This window comes from Dromiciops gliroides, chromosome 3, assembly GCF_019393635.1.
Source record: "Dromiciops gliroides isolate mDroGli1 chromosome 3, mDroGli1.pri, whole genome shotgun sequence".
Taxonomy (NCBI): Eukaryota; Metazoa; Chordata; class Mammalia; order Microbiotheria; family Microbiotheriidae; genus Dromiciops; species Dromiciops gliroides.
In genome coordinates this window covers 522,082,741-522,097,672 of record NC_057863.1, presented here as the reverse complement: position 1 = coordinate 522,097,672, position 14,932 = coordinate 522,082,741, and the positions used below count along the sequence as shown (strand labels likewise).

General features: G+C 35.4%; 1 protein-coding gene across 3 annotated transcripts in view; it reads right to left on the bottom strand.

Annotated features, from left to right (window-relative positions):
* Nucleotides 1-282: 282 nt before the first annotated feature.
* LOC122746935 (baculoviral IAP repeat-containing protein 2-like) overlaps nt 283-14,932 on the bottom strand; it is a 48,146-nt gene continuing 33,496 nt past the window's right edge. Inside the window, exons 6-9 of one of the 3 annotated variants that reach the window (XM_043993056.1) lie at nt 7,993-8,235; nt 5,291-5,545; nt 1,853-1,894; nt 283-1,681 (exon numbers count right to left, since the gene is read on the bottom strand). In XM_043993056.1, the coding sequence (XP_043848991.1) occupies nt 1,488-1,681; nt 1,853-1,894; nt 5,291-5,545; nt 7,993-8,235 (734 nt within the window). In that variant the 3' untranslated portion in view covers nt 283-1,487. The remainder of the gene's footprint in view (nt 1,682-1,852; nt 1,895-5,290; nt 5,546-7,992; nt 8,236-14,932) is intronic. The other 2 variants (XM_043993057.1, XM_043993058.1) reach the window with 2 other exon arrangements.

Below are 14,932 nucleotides of genomic sequence, written 5' to 3'. Positions count from 1 at the left end.
TTCAACAAGCACTTACTAAGCACTTATGTGTAGGGCATTGTGCTAAGTGCTAGGGATACAAAGACAAAAAAGCCCCTGTCCTTACTCCCCCCCCCCCCCAAAAAAAATATACATATTAGGAATATATACAAATACATACATATATACAGTTCTAAAAAACTGTAACTGAATTTTTCTTATATAATCCTTTTTCTTTGTAAATTGAAGTGTTTGTACTTGTTGAATATTTTCAGGATCTTAGTTCTTGCCCTAAACACATAAGCCAGAAAAAAACAACAAAGGTTTCAAGGTTAATTATATTTTTTAATTGTAATTTTCTTACAATATGAAGGAACTACCAGAGAACCACTCACATAAGAAGGCTTCTACACTGACAACTCCACAGGCAGACTATCAAAGCACAGAACTCACTGTTTCAGTGCAGTTTTTAGTTCTTTAATTAACAAATATTTATTGAGTGACTACGATGTGCAAGGCACTGTAGGAAACACAAAGATAACAACCAGATAGTTGAAGATATCTTCACACCAGGCATCATATTCAAACATTAAAACTATTAACACAGTACAAAGAATACATAAAAACAATTACAGTAGAAACACATTATGAAAAGGGACATTATTACATAAGTTTCACAAAACAAATATAATTTAGCTTATAAAGAATGTGGTAGTATCATACTACCGCATCAGCATTATTTATTTTTTACAATGAACAGACATACAACAGCTATGCTCCTGAAACAGAATCACCTTACATAAACTACAGATCACTAAAGAAACCCTTTTGTAAATCACATTATTTTAATGCACAAAGCTACTTTCTAATCTTATGTCCTAAATTCAGATATTCACTTGTTAGAAGTGTTGAGAAAATGAGATGTAATCTGAAATCTTATCTTTAAAGACAAGAAAACATCACACCAAAGATATATATATTCAACTGAGTCAAAACATTTAGATTAAGTCTCTCTTTTAAATGATGCTAATAATCTGTTCCTCATATTAGGAAAAATTTTCACCTCGACTAATTAGTCTTTTGCAACAAAATTGTTAAAAGCTACCCCCAAAAATGACACCATAGTTATGGCAAATTTGGAGGCTCCTGGTTCCCACATCTATAACTATACTTATGTAGTACTCAAATCTTCTAGTAAGCTAGCCAAGTTCAATTATTCAAAAATGGTGAATAACAGTATGTCTATATCCTTATACTTTCAAGCACGCAGTATCATATCCTGTTCTTCCAACACAAAAACATGCACACAAACACATAAACACGCAAACTTTCAAGGAATATATACTCTAGTATATGAACAACACCATGTACTTTAAGAAAACCAAGTAACTGATATCAAAGCAGAATTGTATGTTAAGTTGCTTTAAAAAGCCTTAAAATACTTTTTTCTTTCTTCCAAAAGGCTTCAGTGGCTCCTGACTGACCATTTTGAAGTTGTCTCCATACAAATTTGGAAGTATGGATTCTTTTCATGAAAGAAATGTACGAACTGTACCTTTGATTATACCCCTGCAAATAGGGCATTTTCTTAGAGAAGGTGCACATTCTTTGCATACTACCAGATGACCACAAGGAATAAATACAATAGAAACTTCTTTGTCCATACAAACTTTACATGTTCTTTCTTCCTGTAATCTCCTAAGCTGTTCTTCCATAGGAAGACCTAGAAAGAAAGAAAAAATTTAAACTAATTACAGTTCTTTTCTTCATATCATTCTACTTTCTGGTAGAAGTGAGCCATGAAGAATCAAAGTAGAGAAAAGGAAATGAACAGCACCTAGAGAGTCCCTTTTAAGTATTATAATAGAGGCTTGATTGATTATAACAGCTTTACCTGAAACATCTTCTGTTGGAATATACTTCATGTTCTTTTCCACTAGAAAAAAATATAGAAGCATCACCATACGAAACATGTCTTTTCTTCACAATGAGAATATATTGCCAAAGTAACATATAACTGGAATAAACTAAACTGAGGGAATGTTATATGGATTACAATCAATTATAACAATTTTTTGGATTCACTTAAGAATGTTCTATAAGTAATGAATTGTCCTAGGTATGGAAGACATAGGCGTAAGTATGCCACAGACCCTGGTCTCAAGGAGCTTGCCATCGAACAGGGAAATAAATATGATACAAAGAGAAATGTTATGTATGCATTGGAAAGATTTACACAAAATGCAATAACTCTGAGGGTGGTGAGATCACTTTTAGCTGTTGGATGAAGGAAAGTAAAGGTTTTAAAAGATTGAAAACAGAATGGGTTTTACTCTTTCCTATTTCCAGGAATGGATGAAAGCATGACGAGGAGACAACATGAGATAGAACAGTAAAAAATCAACTAGAATGCAAGGTACAAGAAGGGGACATAAGGCACCAGATTGTGGACAAGCACCATTAAAAACGGGCTACATTTACATTTCCAAAAGATAGTAAGTGAAAATGTTTTAGAATAGGGTAATGGAAAAGTGCAGTATTAAGAAGATTACATTACAAGTAGAATGGGTTAAAGAGGGAATAAACTAGACACAGGAAGACCAGTTAGGCAGCTATTAAAACAGTCCATTGTAGAGGAACAAGGACAGTTGGAAACAATGCCAAGGTACATCAGACAGAGTTTGGCAGCTGTGTGGGCAAGGGAATGAGATGAAAGGAGTTTATCAATTCAAGGCAGGTGAACTTGACTTCAATTTCTAGAATATATTATTAAAGAGCAGTTAATGAGTATCTAGGTAAACACTAATATAAAGTGTTGGGGGCAAAAAGAAGACAGTTAAAATATTCTAGGAAAATTTTGAAAAAGCAAGAAATCTAACTGGGGTAGACTGAACCAAGAACAGTGTCACAGAGGTGGCATCACTAGAGCCAGGCTCTTGAAAGTAAAGATTAGGAAGATTAGGGCATTCTAGGCATGGGGGACACTCCCATGAATACAGAGACCCAGGACAGATTATAGGACAAGTTGAGGAAATAGCTAGTAATTCAATTAGCTGGAACAGAGTGTCTGAATGGTAGTAATGCAAAATTAGGATGACTGAAGTCAGGCTGATGAGTACCTTAAATGCTTGGCTAAGGAGTTTTAATTTTATCCTACAGAAGCAATAAGGAGACACTTGTTGAGTATCAAAACTGTATATTGGGATCAGAATTGTATATTAAATAGATGATTTTCATAGTTTTACAAAGGACAAACTAAAGATGTGGTATACTCTAATAGGGAAATTAAAACTATTAGAATAGTCCAGGTGAGAGCATCAAATAGAAAATTTAGAAAGAAGGGTCAAGCACAAAGATGAAGACTATGGTTTTGGATATGTTAAGATTTTAATACCTGGTGGTCACCCAGTTGGAGATATCTTGTAGGAAGCTGGAAATGTCTTCTACATAGCCAGAAAAATGGTTAAGACTACCAATAATGGGAGTGTAGAAAAAGAATAGGGCCAAAGTCAAAACTGGAGACAGTCACATTTTAGAGAAAGACTAAGACAGGTCAGTCAAAAAATTATGAGAAAAAAAATCACAAGTCAACAGAAAAAAGGCTCTCAAAAAAAGGGGGTGAAGAAATCAACAGGCTACAGAGGCCAAGGAGGATGAAAGCTAAAAAATATATATTTATTTGATAAGGTGGTCATTAGTAACTTCAGAAAAAGCCATTTCAATTGAGAGGAAGGCAGCTAAATTTTAGGAGTTTGATGAGTGAATAGGTAGTGAGGAAATATAAAGTTGCAGATTAAAGTTCAGCAATCAAGGGGAGAAGAAAAGTTTGAAGAAATAAACATTATCAATATAAAATTTTAAATTTAAGTTCAGAAGAGAGAAAGATTCTATTTTAGGATATGGGAAATGTGAGCATGTGTTTTGTCCAAAGAGAAAGAGCCAGTAGAGGGGGAGAATGAAATGCGTAAAACAAATGAGGGTAATCGATGAAGGTCCAAGAAGAGCTAATTTTAAGTAAGGTACCAATTTCTTTTTCTCCTTCATCTTTAAAAAGTATTACTTAATTATATGGAATGGCTCTCTGAGAAAAGAAAGGTGAGAAGTACCAAGGAAAATTTTGGTGATATAAAAGAAAACCCAAAATATGTCAATAAAACTTGTTTAAAAAAAAAAGGCAAGGAGCAAAGTTGCCTTTTCTTCTAATACTGGAAAGGAGGAAGAAATGATGGATAAAGAGATTTAAAAGAAGAGGACTGTTGCAGGAATGCACTTTGGATAGCTTCAATCTCTTCAATAAAGAGGATAAGGACATTTCTTAAGACTAAGGTGGAATATGGAACTTAAGAAGATCTGGAAAGTGCACTAGTCAATGTGTGTTAATAAAAAGACTGTCATATGGCACTGAAGACATAAATAATAATAAAGAATAAAATTTGTGGTGGACCCAATCAGTAGAATTTCATGCTTTCTTCAAATAGTGTTCATCTATTTGGGAATAGAAACAGAAAAAAATAAATGTTGGGAAGAGATAAAGATTAATAAATAGACAGCAGAGCCAAGGGTAGAAAAGGAAGATTGTACTGAAATGACTAATCGTAGGCAAACAGTAAGGTCACAAGCAAACTGATGGACTGCAAGAATAGCAAAAAAGAAAATCAAGACACCAAATGTCATGCTGAAAGAAAACAACATATAGCAAGTAAAGAAATAAACAGAAAATAAGAGATTGTCAGAGAGTAAAAATCCTGAGTTTAAGATCTTAGACATGGGGTGGTTTTAAGGTTATGGTGAGGTTCTAAACTATAACTACCAAAGTAGGTGGATTAGGCAAAAGGATTTGGTCAGAATTTGAGAAACTGAAGGATTTGATTAGGTATTAGGCACATCATTAGCTGGAAGAGTGATGCCTATAAGGATAGTAGCTGGATAAGAGGTGGATGGGAAGGGAAATTAGAATGCCAACCAGGTAACAAAGGCAAAGAGAATGGAGGGAAATTATTCTGGAAATCAAGAGATTAGAAGAATCAGAAGTGCATGGACTCATCAGATAGCAATCTTTCAGAGGAGAAAAGGTTGAACAGAACAGCAATCTAGAAGTGGCAGTATAAAACAAGGAATATACTAATTCTACCTTTAGGTACCTGAGATTGGAGCAGTAAAAAAAGAAGCAACCAGCAGAGGAAAGGAAGAATGATTGGGGATAAAGCAACAAAGATGTTCATTGTCAAAAGAAAGAAATCTTACTTATTATTTGTATTAATTGACATAGATCAATGAAAACACTTCTCAGCTGATCCACTGTGTTCCTAAAATAATTTTCCTACCAACTTACCAAATAAATTGTTATACAACACAGAATCAATTTCTTTGAGACAATTTTTAAAAATATTGGCTGCAGCATTTCCTTTGACTAAAATGGTATCAATCAGTTCTCTTGCTTGTAGAGACGTCTGTGTTTTTTGTTTAATAACATCATGTTCCTGCTCATTAATCACACCCGATGTTAAGAGACTATCCAGGATAGGAAGTACACAGGTCAAATGCTGAAACAGAGCCATTCTATTCTTCCGAATTAATGTCAGGTCATCTTTATTGAAAAGAAAAAAAAAATCACATCAGACTTAAACCACACAAATGAGCTGATTTCAAAGTGTGGAACTCTCAGTGTGAGGAGTCCTTCCACCAATATAGTTGTAACCTGCGACCTAAGGCACAAAAAAATAAAATGACTTGTGCAGTATCACAAAAATTATATCAGGGCAGATCTGAACCTTGAGCTCTACTTTATTTTGCTGCCTCTATTTCCCTATGTAGACTTTTTATAGTTTAAATCTGTAATACCACCAATGCGGAAAAACTCTTAGGGGAAAAAACTCTCAAATACAGAGCAACACTCATCTGTAATTTAAATATAAATATGACAGGCACTCCAAGAAAAAAAAAAGATATGATTTCATTTTCAATGTCTCTACCATATACCAACTTCATAAATTAAGGCTAACGTCAGAACATGGAATTTTTTTCATCTAAAAAAATCTTACATATTTTCTGCTTTTACATTTTGCTGATGTTACTAGTATTGTGTCTGTTATATGTCATTTTCTATTTCCATATTTCCCTTCAACTGCCAAATTATTTTTATAATGTTACTTTATCAATCAAACTTGACAGGAAAAGAAAACCCTTTTCACATTCCTCAAAAACATTCATAGGGAATTTCTCTGCTTTGTTTGGTATGGGTATGAAATTATAGCAATCATTTATATTTAACTGAAATTTCTACTTAGTATATTTGTAAATATATAAAAATTTATTATATATGTATATATATATACATATATATATATAAAATAAAAATTTCTTCACAGTATATCCCACCATATTCAATTTCCAAACTGCATCCATTCCCTATAGAAGCATACCCTCTCCACACAATTTATCATTCATTTTTATGATAAATATTTGGAAAAAATGTAAGAAATGAAAATCATGAAAAGAGTTCAAGATTCTAAGAAGCTTCATAGTACAGAAATATCAAATGAAAAATGGTGCTTAGAATTCAATAAAATTATAAGAAATCATAAAATGTCAAGAGTTGGAAGGAACTTCAGGAATTATCTTGTCCAACCCATATCTGAAGAATTCCCTTTATAAACAAGCTCAAATGGTCATATCACCTTTGCTTGAAGATCTTTATGAAGAAAACACTACTCTTCCAAGGCAACCCATATTACTTACAAAGTGCTTTAATTGTTAGTCAGTCAATAAACATTTATTAAGCACCTACTATGTTCCAGGTATTGTGCAAAGTGTTGACGATACAAAGAAAAACAAGACAGTCCCTGTTCCCAAGGAGTTCACAGTCTAAACTCATAGTAAAGTTTTTCCTAATATCTAGTCTAATTCTATCTCTACAACTTTCCTTCATTGTTCCTTGTTCTCTCCTCTGGGGGGTAAGCAAAACAAATCTAATACAATAGGTCCCAGTCCAGGCTTTATTTGGCCAATTATTTGGCCTCCCAATGGCTCAGAGTGGGTGTAAATAGCAAATTTTTCTGTTTTCGCCAGAAACCCTCTAGTGGATAGGCCTCCACATCACTGCAACTTCCTGTAGTCTCATCACCATGTCCCCTCACTTCCACTCTCCCACTTTTCAGCACTCCTTTATGTGATATGTTCACCCATTAGAACATAACTGCCATGACTGCAAAGACTACCATACATGCTTTTTGGGGTATCTTTGGAACTTAGTACAATGTCTAGCACAAAATAAATGCTTAATGCATACATGTACCATCCATCTATCTCCAAGGTCCCTTCTAGCCGTAAATCCTGTAATTCCTGATAATACAGTATTTTATATCAGAGGTGTCAAAAGGGTGACCTTTCAAGTGTTGGGTAACAGTCAGAAATAGGTTAAAATGTAACTGGGAGGGGGCAACTAGGTGGCACAGTGGATAAAGCACCGACCCTGGATTTAGGAGGACCTGAGTTCAAATTTGGCCTCAGACACTTGACACTTACTAGCTGTGTGACCCTGGGCAAGTCACTTAACCCTTATTGCCTGGCCAAAAAAAAATGTAACTGGGAAATGTTTCACAAAATAAATAAAAATACAATAAAGCATGACATTAATTTGTAGTTTTCTAAGTCAATAGCTTGCCCTCCAAGATCCATTTCTATTAAATTCAACACTATTGCTCTACATAAATCCTTGTAAAATAAATCCAGGGACCAAAGCCAATTACAATTTCTCTAACACAACTGTGACAGAATGTAATGAACATTAGCATATGAGCAAAATAGAATTATGCTGAATAAAGCAAATGATATTATTTGGGGGGTAAGTAGCGGGGAAATGAATAAGATCATTTCATTATTTAAAATCTTAATTTTCAAGAAAAAGCATCTACACGTATTAGTAGGGAAAGAAATGCTCGATAAAACTACTTTTCCAAACATAAGGGGATTAAATTCTACATTAATTCCATGAACTACAGATTGACTGCATGTGACTAAAAATCAAATACACACCTGATGCCATTTCTTCAGTTTGTCTCTCTTTCTCTTCCTTCCTTTTTTCATCTTCTGCATTGAGAAGATCTGATACAACGTCATTGACTGTTTTATAATTTTCTCCAGTTGTTAAGATTTTACTCTGAACAATCTGTTTTACCAGACTTCTACTGAAGCCCATTTCCAAAGCAGCTTTAATCACCGGAGTGTTCATCATGACAGCATCTTCGGAATTATTTTCACCAGGTCCAAAATGAATAACTGAAAATAACAATTATAGAAATAAATTTTAATCAGAGATTCATAGATGAATTTATAGATTCACAGTATAAATTAAACTGCTAAGAAAATACAAATCACAACAGGCAAAGAAACACTTGGCTTGAAGTCAGATGACCTAGCTCTGAGTCTGAGCTCTGCTACTTACTAGTTACTTGACTTTGGATAAGTCAACAATTGCTTTGATTTTAAGATCTTCATCTTCAAAATAAGTATATCATCTGCCTTGCCTATCTCAAATAACTTTTTTGAGGATGAGAAGAAATAATCTATATGAAGGAACTTAACGAACTATAAAAACTCTATGAAATGACTAATGTAGAAATGTTTAATATGATTGCACTGTATAACCTATATCATATTGCTTGCTGGGGGGAGGGGGGAAGGAAGGAAGAAAAATTTGGAACTCAAAATCTCACAAAAATGAATGCTGATAACTATCTTTACATGTAATTGGGGGGAAATACTATTTTTAAAAACTATGAAAGGAGGGGCAGCTAGATGGTGCAGCACCGGCCCTGGATTCAGGAGTACCTGAGTTCAAATCTGGCCTCAGACACTTGACACTTACTAGCTATGTGACCTTGGGTAAGTCACTTAACCCCCATTGCCTTAAAAAAAAACTATGAAAGTATAAAGTATTATTTCAGAACATATTTCTAATTTTACCCATTCAATATATATCTTTTTTTTTTTAAGTGAGGCAATGGGGGTTAAGTGACTTGCCCAGGGTCACAAAGCTAGTAAGTGTTAAGTGTCTGAGGCCAGATTTGAACTCCGGTAATCCTGAGTCCAGGGCCAGTGCTCTATCCACTGCGCCATCTAGCTGCCCCTCAATATATATCTAATACTTATTATGTCCAAACACTATACTAGGAGCTATAAAGGTAAGAGATCTCTCTATTCAATGACCTTACAATTTAGAAGAATACATAAGACATGTGAGTAAAACTCTAATTCCAACAGAATAAGTTAAATGTTCTCTGAGGGATATGAACAAAGTTCTTTCAGAGAAAGAAGAGGAGGTGCTTCTGGGTGAAGCAAAGACAGGAAGGAGATAAAGCATAATGATGTATCTGGGAAACAACTAGCCCGGTGTGAAAGGAACATAATGTACTTACTATAGATGGCTGCTATATACAGTCTGAATTAGAATGGTGGAAGTAGGAATGGAAAGGAAGGGGCAAGATTGTATGTGGAAAAGGAAGGAAGAGGAAGAAACTAGAAAAATAACCAAGTTCCTATCCCAAATAACTATTAGAATAGTTTTTTCTATTGATAGAGAAATCAAGAGGAAAAAGAGGTTTGATGGGAAGATGAGCTTGATATTAGGTATGTTGAATGTGATCTAGCTAGACATCCAGTTGGAAATGACCAGCAAACAGTTAGATATGGAGGTATGAAGAAAGGATGGGCTGAAGACAAACATTTCTGAGCCAACTGTATAAGCAAAAAGGCAACACAGTAAAAAACAGTCATCAGACCTTGAAAAGCCTGATTAGAATCAAACTGGCATACTTATTATGTAAACATGGGTAAACCACTTATCTTCCCTATGTCAGTTTCCTCATCTGTAAAACAGGGGATAGTACTACTATGCATTACCTCCCTCACAATTTATAGGATTATCTATTTAAAAGCGGGAAGGGATTTTTGAGGGCATCCAGTCAAAACATAACTTTTTTTTTTTTTTAGGCAATGGGGGTTAAGTGACTTGCCCATGGTCACACAGCTAGTGTCAAGTGTCTGAAGCTGGATTTGAACTCAGGTACTCCTGAATACAGGGCTGGTGCTTTAACCACTGCACCATCTAGCTGCCCCCCCCCCCAAACATATCTTTTTAAAGGTCAGGAAATTGAGGCCAAGAGAAAGTGATTTGTCCAAGGCAATACACAGAGTAGCAGAATTGGGAATGTGAACCAACACTGTTGTAGGAAAGTACATTGTAAATCTTAAAGTAGTACAGAAATTTGATTTGTCTTCAGACAGTAGCTAAACCATAACAGAAGATACTACCAAAGGAAAGAAAACAGAAAGGGGAAGACATAGAGGAGAGAGAAGGGGAAGAAAAAGGAAGAGATAGAGGGGAGAGGAAGAAGATGAAGGGAAGATAAAGAAAGAACACCAAAGAATACCAACATTTATGGACTAGGAAGAGGGAAACAATTCAACAACCAAGATTATGAACAGAATAATGAGAGCGCGCCAAACCAAGACAGTAAAATGCCACAGAAGCCAAAGAAAGGATGGCTAGCAAAGTAAAATGCTTACAGGGGACCAAGGATTGAGAACAAAAACATTGAATTTGCTGTTTGATAGTGAGCTTGGATGGAGGAGCTCCATTTACAAAGTCAAGGAGAAACTATATTACACGGGAGAAAAGTAGTAAGTAGACAGTAAAAAATGGAGACAGGCAGTAGGTATAAAGTACTTTCAACAAATTTGGTGCTAAAACAAAGCACAGGATATCCTGCCAAGAAAGCCACTGAACAAAGGAAAAGGCCTCCCAGCCTCTCACATATCTAATCCGGCAAAACCCTAAAGAATCTCAAATACTGGCCAATAAATCCAATGAGAAACTACATTAAATGACTTCTTCCACTCCAGAACTGCGCAAAAAAAACCAGTTATGGCCCTCCACTGCATGGGTGACTTCTAGTTTGAGCAAAGAAATGTGTGACCTTCAACTCTCTTTGTACAGAGGCAATAAAAACAGATGCTCCCCTAAGGAAGCCCCAAGGTGGCCAGAAAGCCCCAGGATAGGCAACCTGGAAGTCTGGTGAATGCATAGCTACCAGTAGGATGGCAAGCAGCATGATCCCACGGCGTGCAAACTAGGATATGTCAGAGCCAAAGGCTCTGAGGTCCCTAATATTCTGTCCTAAGAAACCAAAAAGGACCCTGAATCTGAACCTCAAAGATAAAGAGAGCTGGAACCCCAGGTGGGAGATTTCAGTGCAGGATCACAGAAGCAGACTAAGCAGGACAACCACATTCAAGAAGCTCAGCAGGGGGTGAAGCCTGGCCTTAGCATAAAGCACTAATATAGGACCTAAAATTGGAGAGATAAGTAAATCAACACCATAAAAAATTATTGCAAATATAATTCCATAACAACCATAAGCAGAGACTCAATGGAAAAAAATGTATTTTCCACAGAGACCACAGAAGCATATAGAAGAAATGAAACAAGATTAAAAAATGAAAAGTTCTTGAGAAAAGAATTGGAAGGAGAATGAGTAACTTATAAGAGAAAGTGGTAAACTTCACCCATGAAAGGAACTCACTTAAAATAGGATAAACCAAAGATATAGCAATAACTCCATTAGACATTAAAAAAACATTAGAGGGGGCAGCTAGGTGGCGCAGTGGATAAAGTACCAGCCCTGGATTCTGGAGCACTTGAGTTCAAATTCGGCCTCAAACACTTGCCACTTACTGGCTGTGTGACCCTGGGCAAGTCACTTAACCCTCACTGACCTGACCCTATATATATATATATATATGTGAATAATCACAAGACTGAAAAGGTAGTAAAAAAAAAAACAAGAAAATAATAACAACCGACCTGAAAAACAGGTCAAAGAAGAATCATTGAAAAAAATTACTGGACTCTCTATAAACCATAATTTTAAAAAGAGCCTGGGGGCAGCTAGGTGGCGCAGTGGATAGAGCACTGGCCCTAAAGTCAGGAGTACCTGAGTTCAAATCCAGCCTCAGACACTTAACACTTACTAGCTGTGTGACCCTGGGCAAGTCACTTAACCCCAATTGCCTCACTAAAAAAAAAAAAAAAAGAGCCTGAACACTATTTCAAGAAATCTTAAATGATTTATTAGATAGGGGCAGCTAGGTGGCACAGTGGATAGAACACTGGCCCTGGATTCAGGAGGACCTGAGTTCAAATCCGGCCTCAGACCCTTGACATTTACTAGCTGTGTGACCCTGGGCAAGTCACTTAAGCCCAACTGCCTCACTTAAAAAAAAAAATTATTAGATATATTAGAACCAGAAAGAGAATGACAACAATGAGACAACATATCAAAGTTTATGGGATGCAGCCAAAGCAGTTCTTAGGGGAAATTTTATAACCCTAAAAGCTTACATGAATAAAATAGAGAAAGAGAAGATAAAGGAACTGGGCATGCAACTAAAAAAGCTAGAAAATGAACAAATTTTTTTTTTTTTTTAGTGAGGCAATTGGGGTTAAGTGACTTGCCTAGGGTCACACAGCTAGTAAGTGTTAAGTGTCTGAGGCCAGATTTGAACTCAGGTACTCCTGACTCCAGGGCCGGTGCTCTATCCACTGTGCCACCTAGCTGCACCTAGAAAATGAACAAATTTTAAATCCGCAATTAAATACTAAATTAGAAATTCTAAAAATCAAAGGAGATATTAATAAAACTAAAAGAAAATTATAAAATTAATAAATAAAAGAGATGGTTTTATGAAAAAAAACAATAAAATAGATAAATCTCTGATTAATTTGATTTGTAAAAAGAAAGAAAATCAAATTACCAGTAACAAAAAGTAAAGGAGAGGGCAGCTAGGTGGCACAGTGGTTAAAGCACCGGCCCTGGATTCAGGAGGACCTGAGTTCAAATCCGGCCTCAGATACTTGACACTTACTAGTTGTGCGACCCTGGGCAAGTCACTTAACCCTCATTTGCCCCACAAAAAAAAAAAAAAAAGTAAAGGGATGAATTCCAATTCAATGAAGAAGAAATAAAAGCAATAATTAGGGGCTATTTTGCCCAACTGTATGCAAATAAATTTGATAATCTAAATTAAATGGATAAATATTTACAAAAATATAAACTACCCAGATTAAGAGAAGAGTAAATAAAAGACATGAATAGTCCCATTTTAGAAAAAGAAATTGAATAAGCCATAAATTAACTCCCTAAGAAAAAAATTCCACAGCCAGATGGGTTTACAAGTGAATTCTATCAAACACTAAAATAACAATTAATTCCAATACTATATAAATTATTTGGAAAAATAGGTAAAGGAGTTCTACCAAATTCCTTTGATGACACAAATATGGTGTCCATACCTAAACCAAGCAGAGCCAAAACTGTGTAACGATTGGAATGACGCCACCTGCAGGAGACTTATGGTAGAAGAGTTCCGCCCATGAAGTGAAGGTCTTTGAGGGCAAGACCAGGAGTCTTTTCTTTGGCGTCAGGAAGTGACGTTGGCTAGTGGGAGGAAGAAGGAAGAGACTGGCGCTTGGTCTCGCTCTCTTTTCCTGGGGATGCTGGTGGAGAGCGGAGCTAGAAATGTGCTCTCCCTTTGATAGGAATCTAGGCCTTTCTCTCTCTCTTTACCAAATTCTTATTCTCCTTAATAAATGCTTAAAAGCCTAACTCTTTGGATAGAGCACCGGCCCTGGAGTCAGGAGTACCTGAGTTCAAATCCAGCCTCAGACACTTAATACTTAACTAGCTGTGTGACCCTGGGCAAGTCAACTTAACCTCAATTGCCTCACTTTAAAAAAAAAAAAAGAAGCCTAACTCTTGCTAAAGCTTATAATTTATTGGCGACCACTCATTAGATATTTTGGACAGTTTAGCTAGAATTTTAGCCCTTAACAACTGAGAAAAAAAATTATAGACGAATTTCCCTAATGAATATTGATGCAAAAATTTTAAATAAAATATCAGCAAAGAGATTACAGTAATTTATCACCAGGATAATACACTATGACAAGGTAGAATTTATACCAGGCAGGCAGGGCTGGTTCAACATCAGAAAAACTATTAACATAATCAACCACATCAATAACAAAACTAACCAAAATCATGTGATTATCTCAATAGATGCAGAAAAGGCTTTTGACAAGATACAGCCCTCATGCCTATTAAAAACACTAGAGAGCATAGGAATAAATGGAGCTTTCCTTAAGAGGATAAGCAGTTTTTTATCCAAAACCATCAGCAAGCATTATATGTAATGGGGTAAGTTAGAAGCATTGCCTGTAAGATCAAGGGTGAAACAAGGATGTCCATTATCATCATTATTGTTTGATATTGTACTAGAAATGTTAGCTGTAGCAATGAGAAGAAAAAGAAATTAAAGGAATTAGAATAGGTAACGAGGAATCAAAACTATCACTCTTTGCAGAGAGTGAATCCTAGAGAATCAACTAAAAAACTACTTGAAATAATTAACTTTAGCAAAGTAGCAGGATATAAAATAAATCCATGTAAATCATCAGTATTTCTATACATGACCAACAAAGCTCAGCAGCAAGAGATAGAAAAAGAAATTCCATTTAAAAGAACTATAGACAATATAAAATATTTGGGAGTCTACCTGGCAAGACAAACAAATTCTATAAACACAATCACAAAACACTTTTCACACAAACAAAAGCAGATCTAAATAACTGGAAAAATATCAATTGCTCATGAATAGGCTGAGCTAAAATAATAAAAATGATAATTCTACCTTAATTAATTTACTTTTTCAGTGTCATATCAATCAGACTACTTAAAAATTATTTTACAGAGCTAGAAAAAATGATGACAAAATTCATCTGGAAGAACAAAAGGTCAGGAATATCAAGGGAACTAATGAAAAAAATGCACAGGAAGGTGGGCTAGCCATACCAAATCTGAAGCTATACTATAAAATAGCAAGTCATCAAAACTATTTGGTACTGGCTAAGAAATAG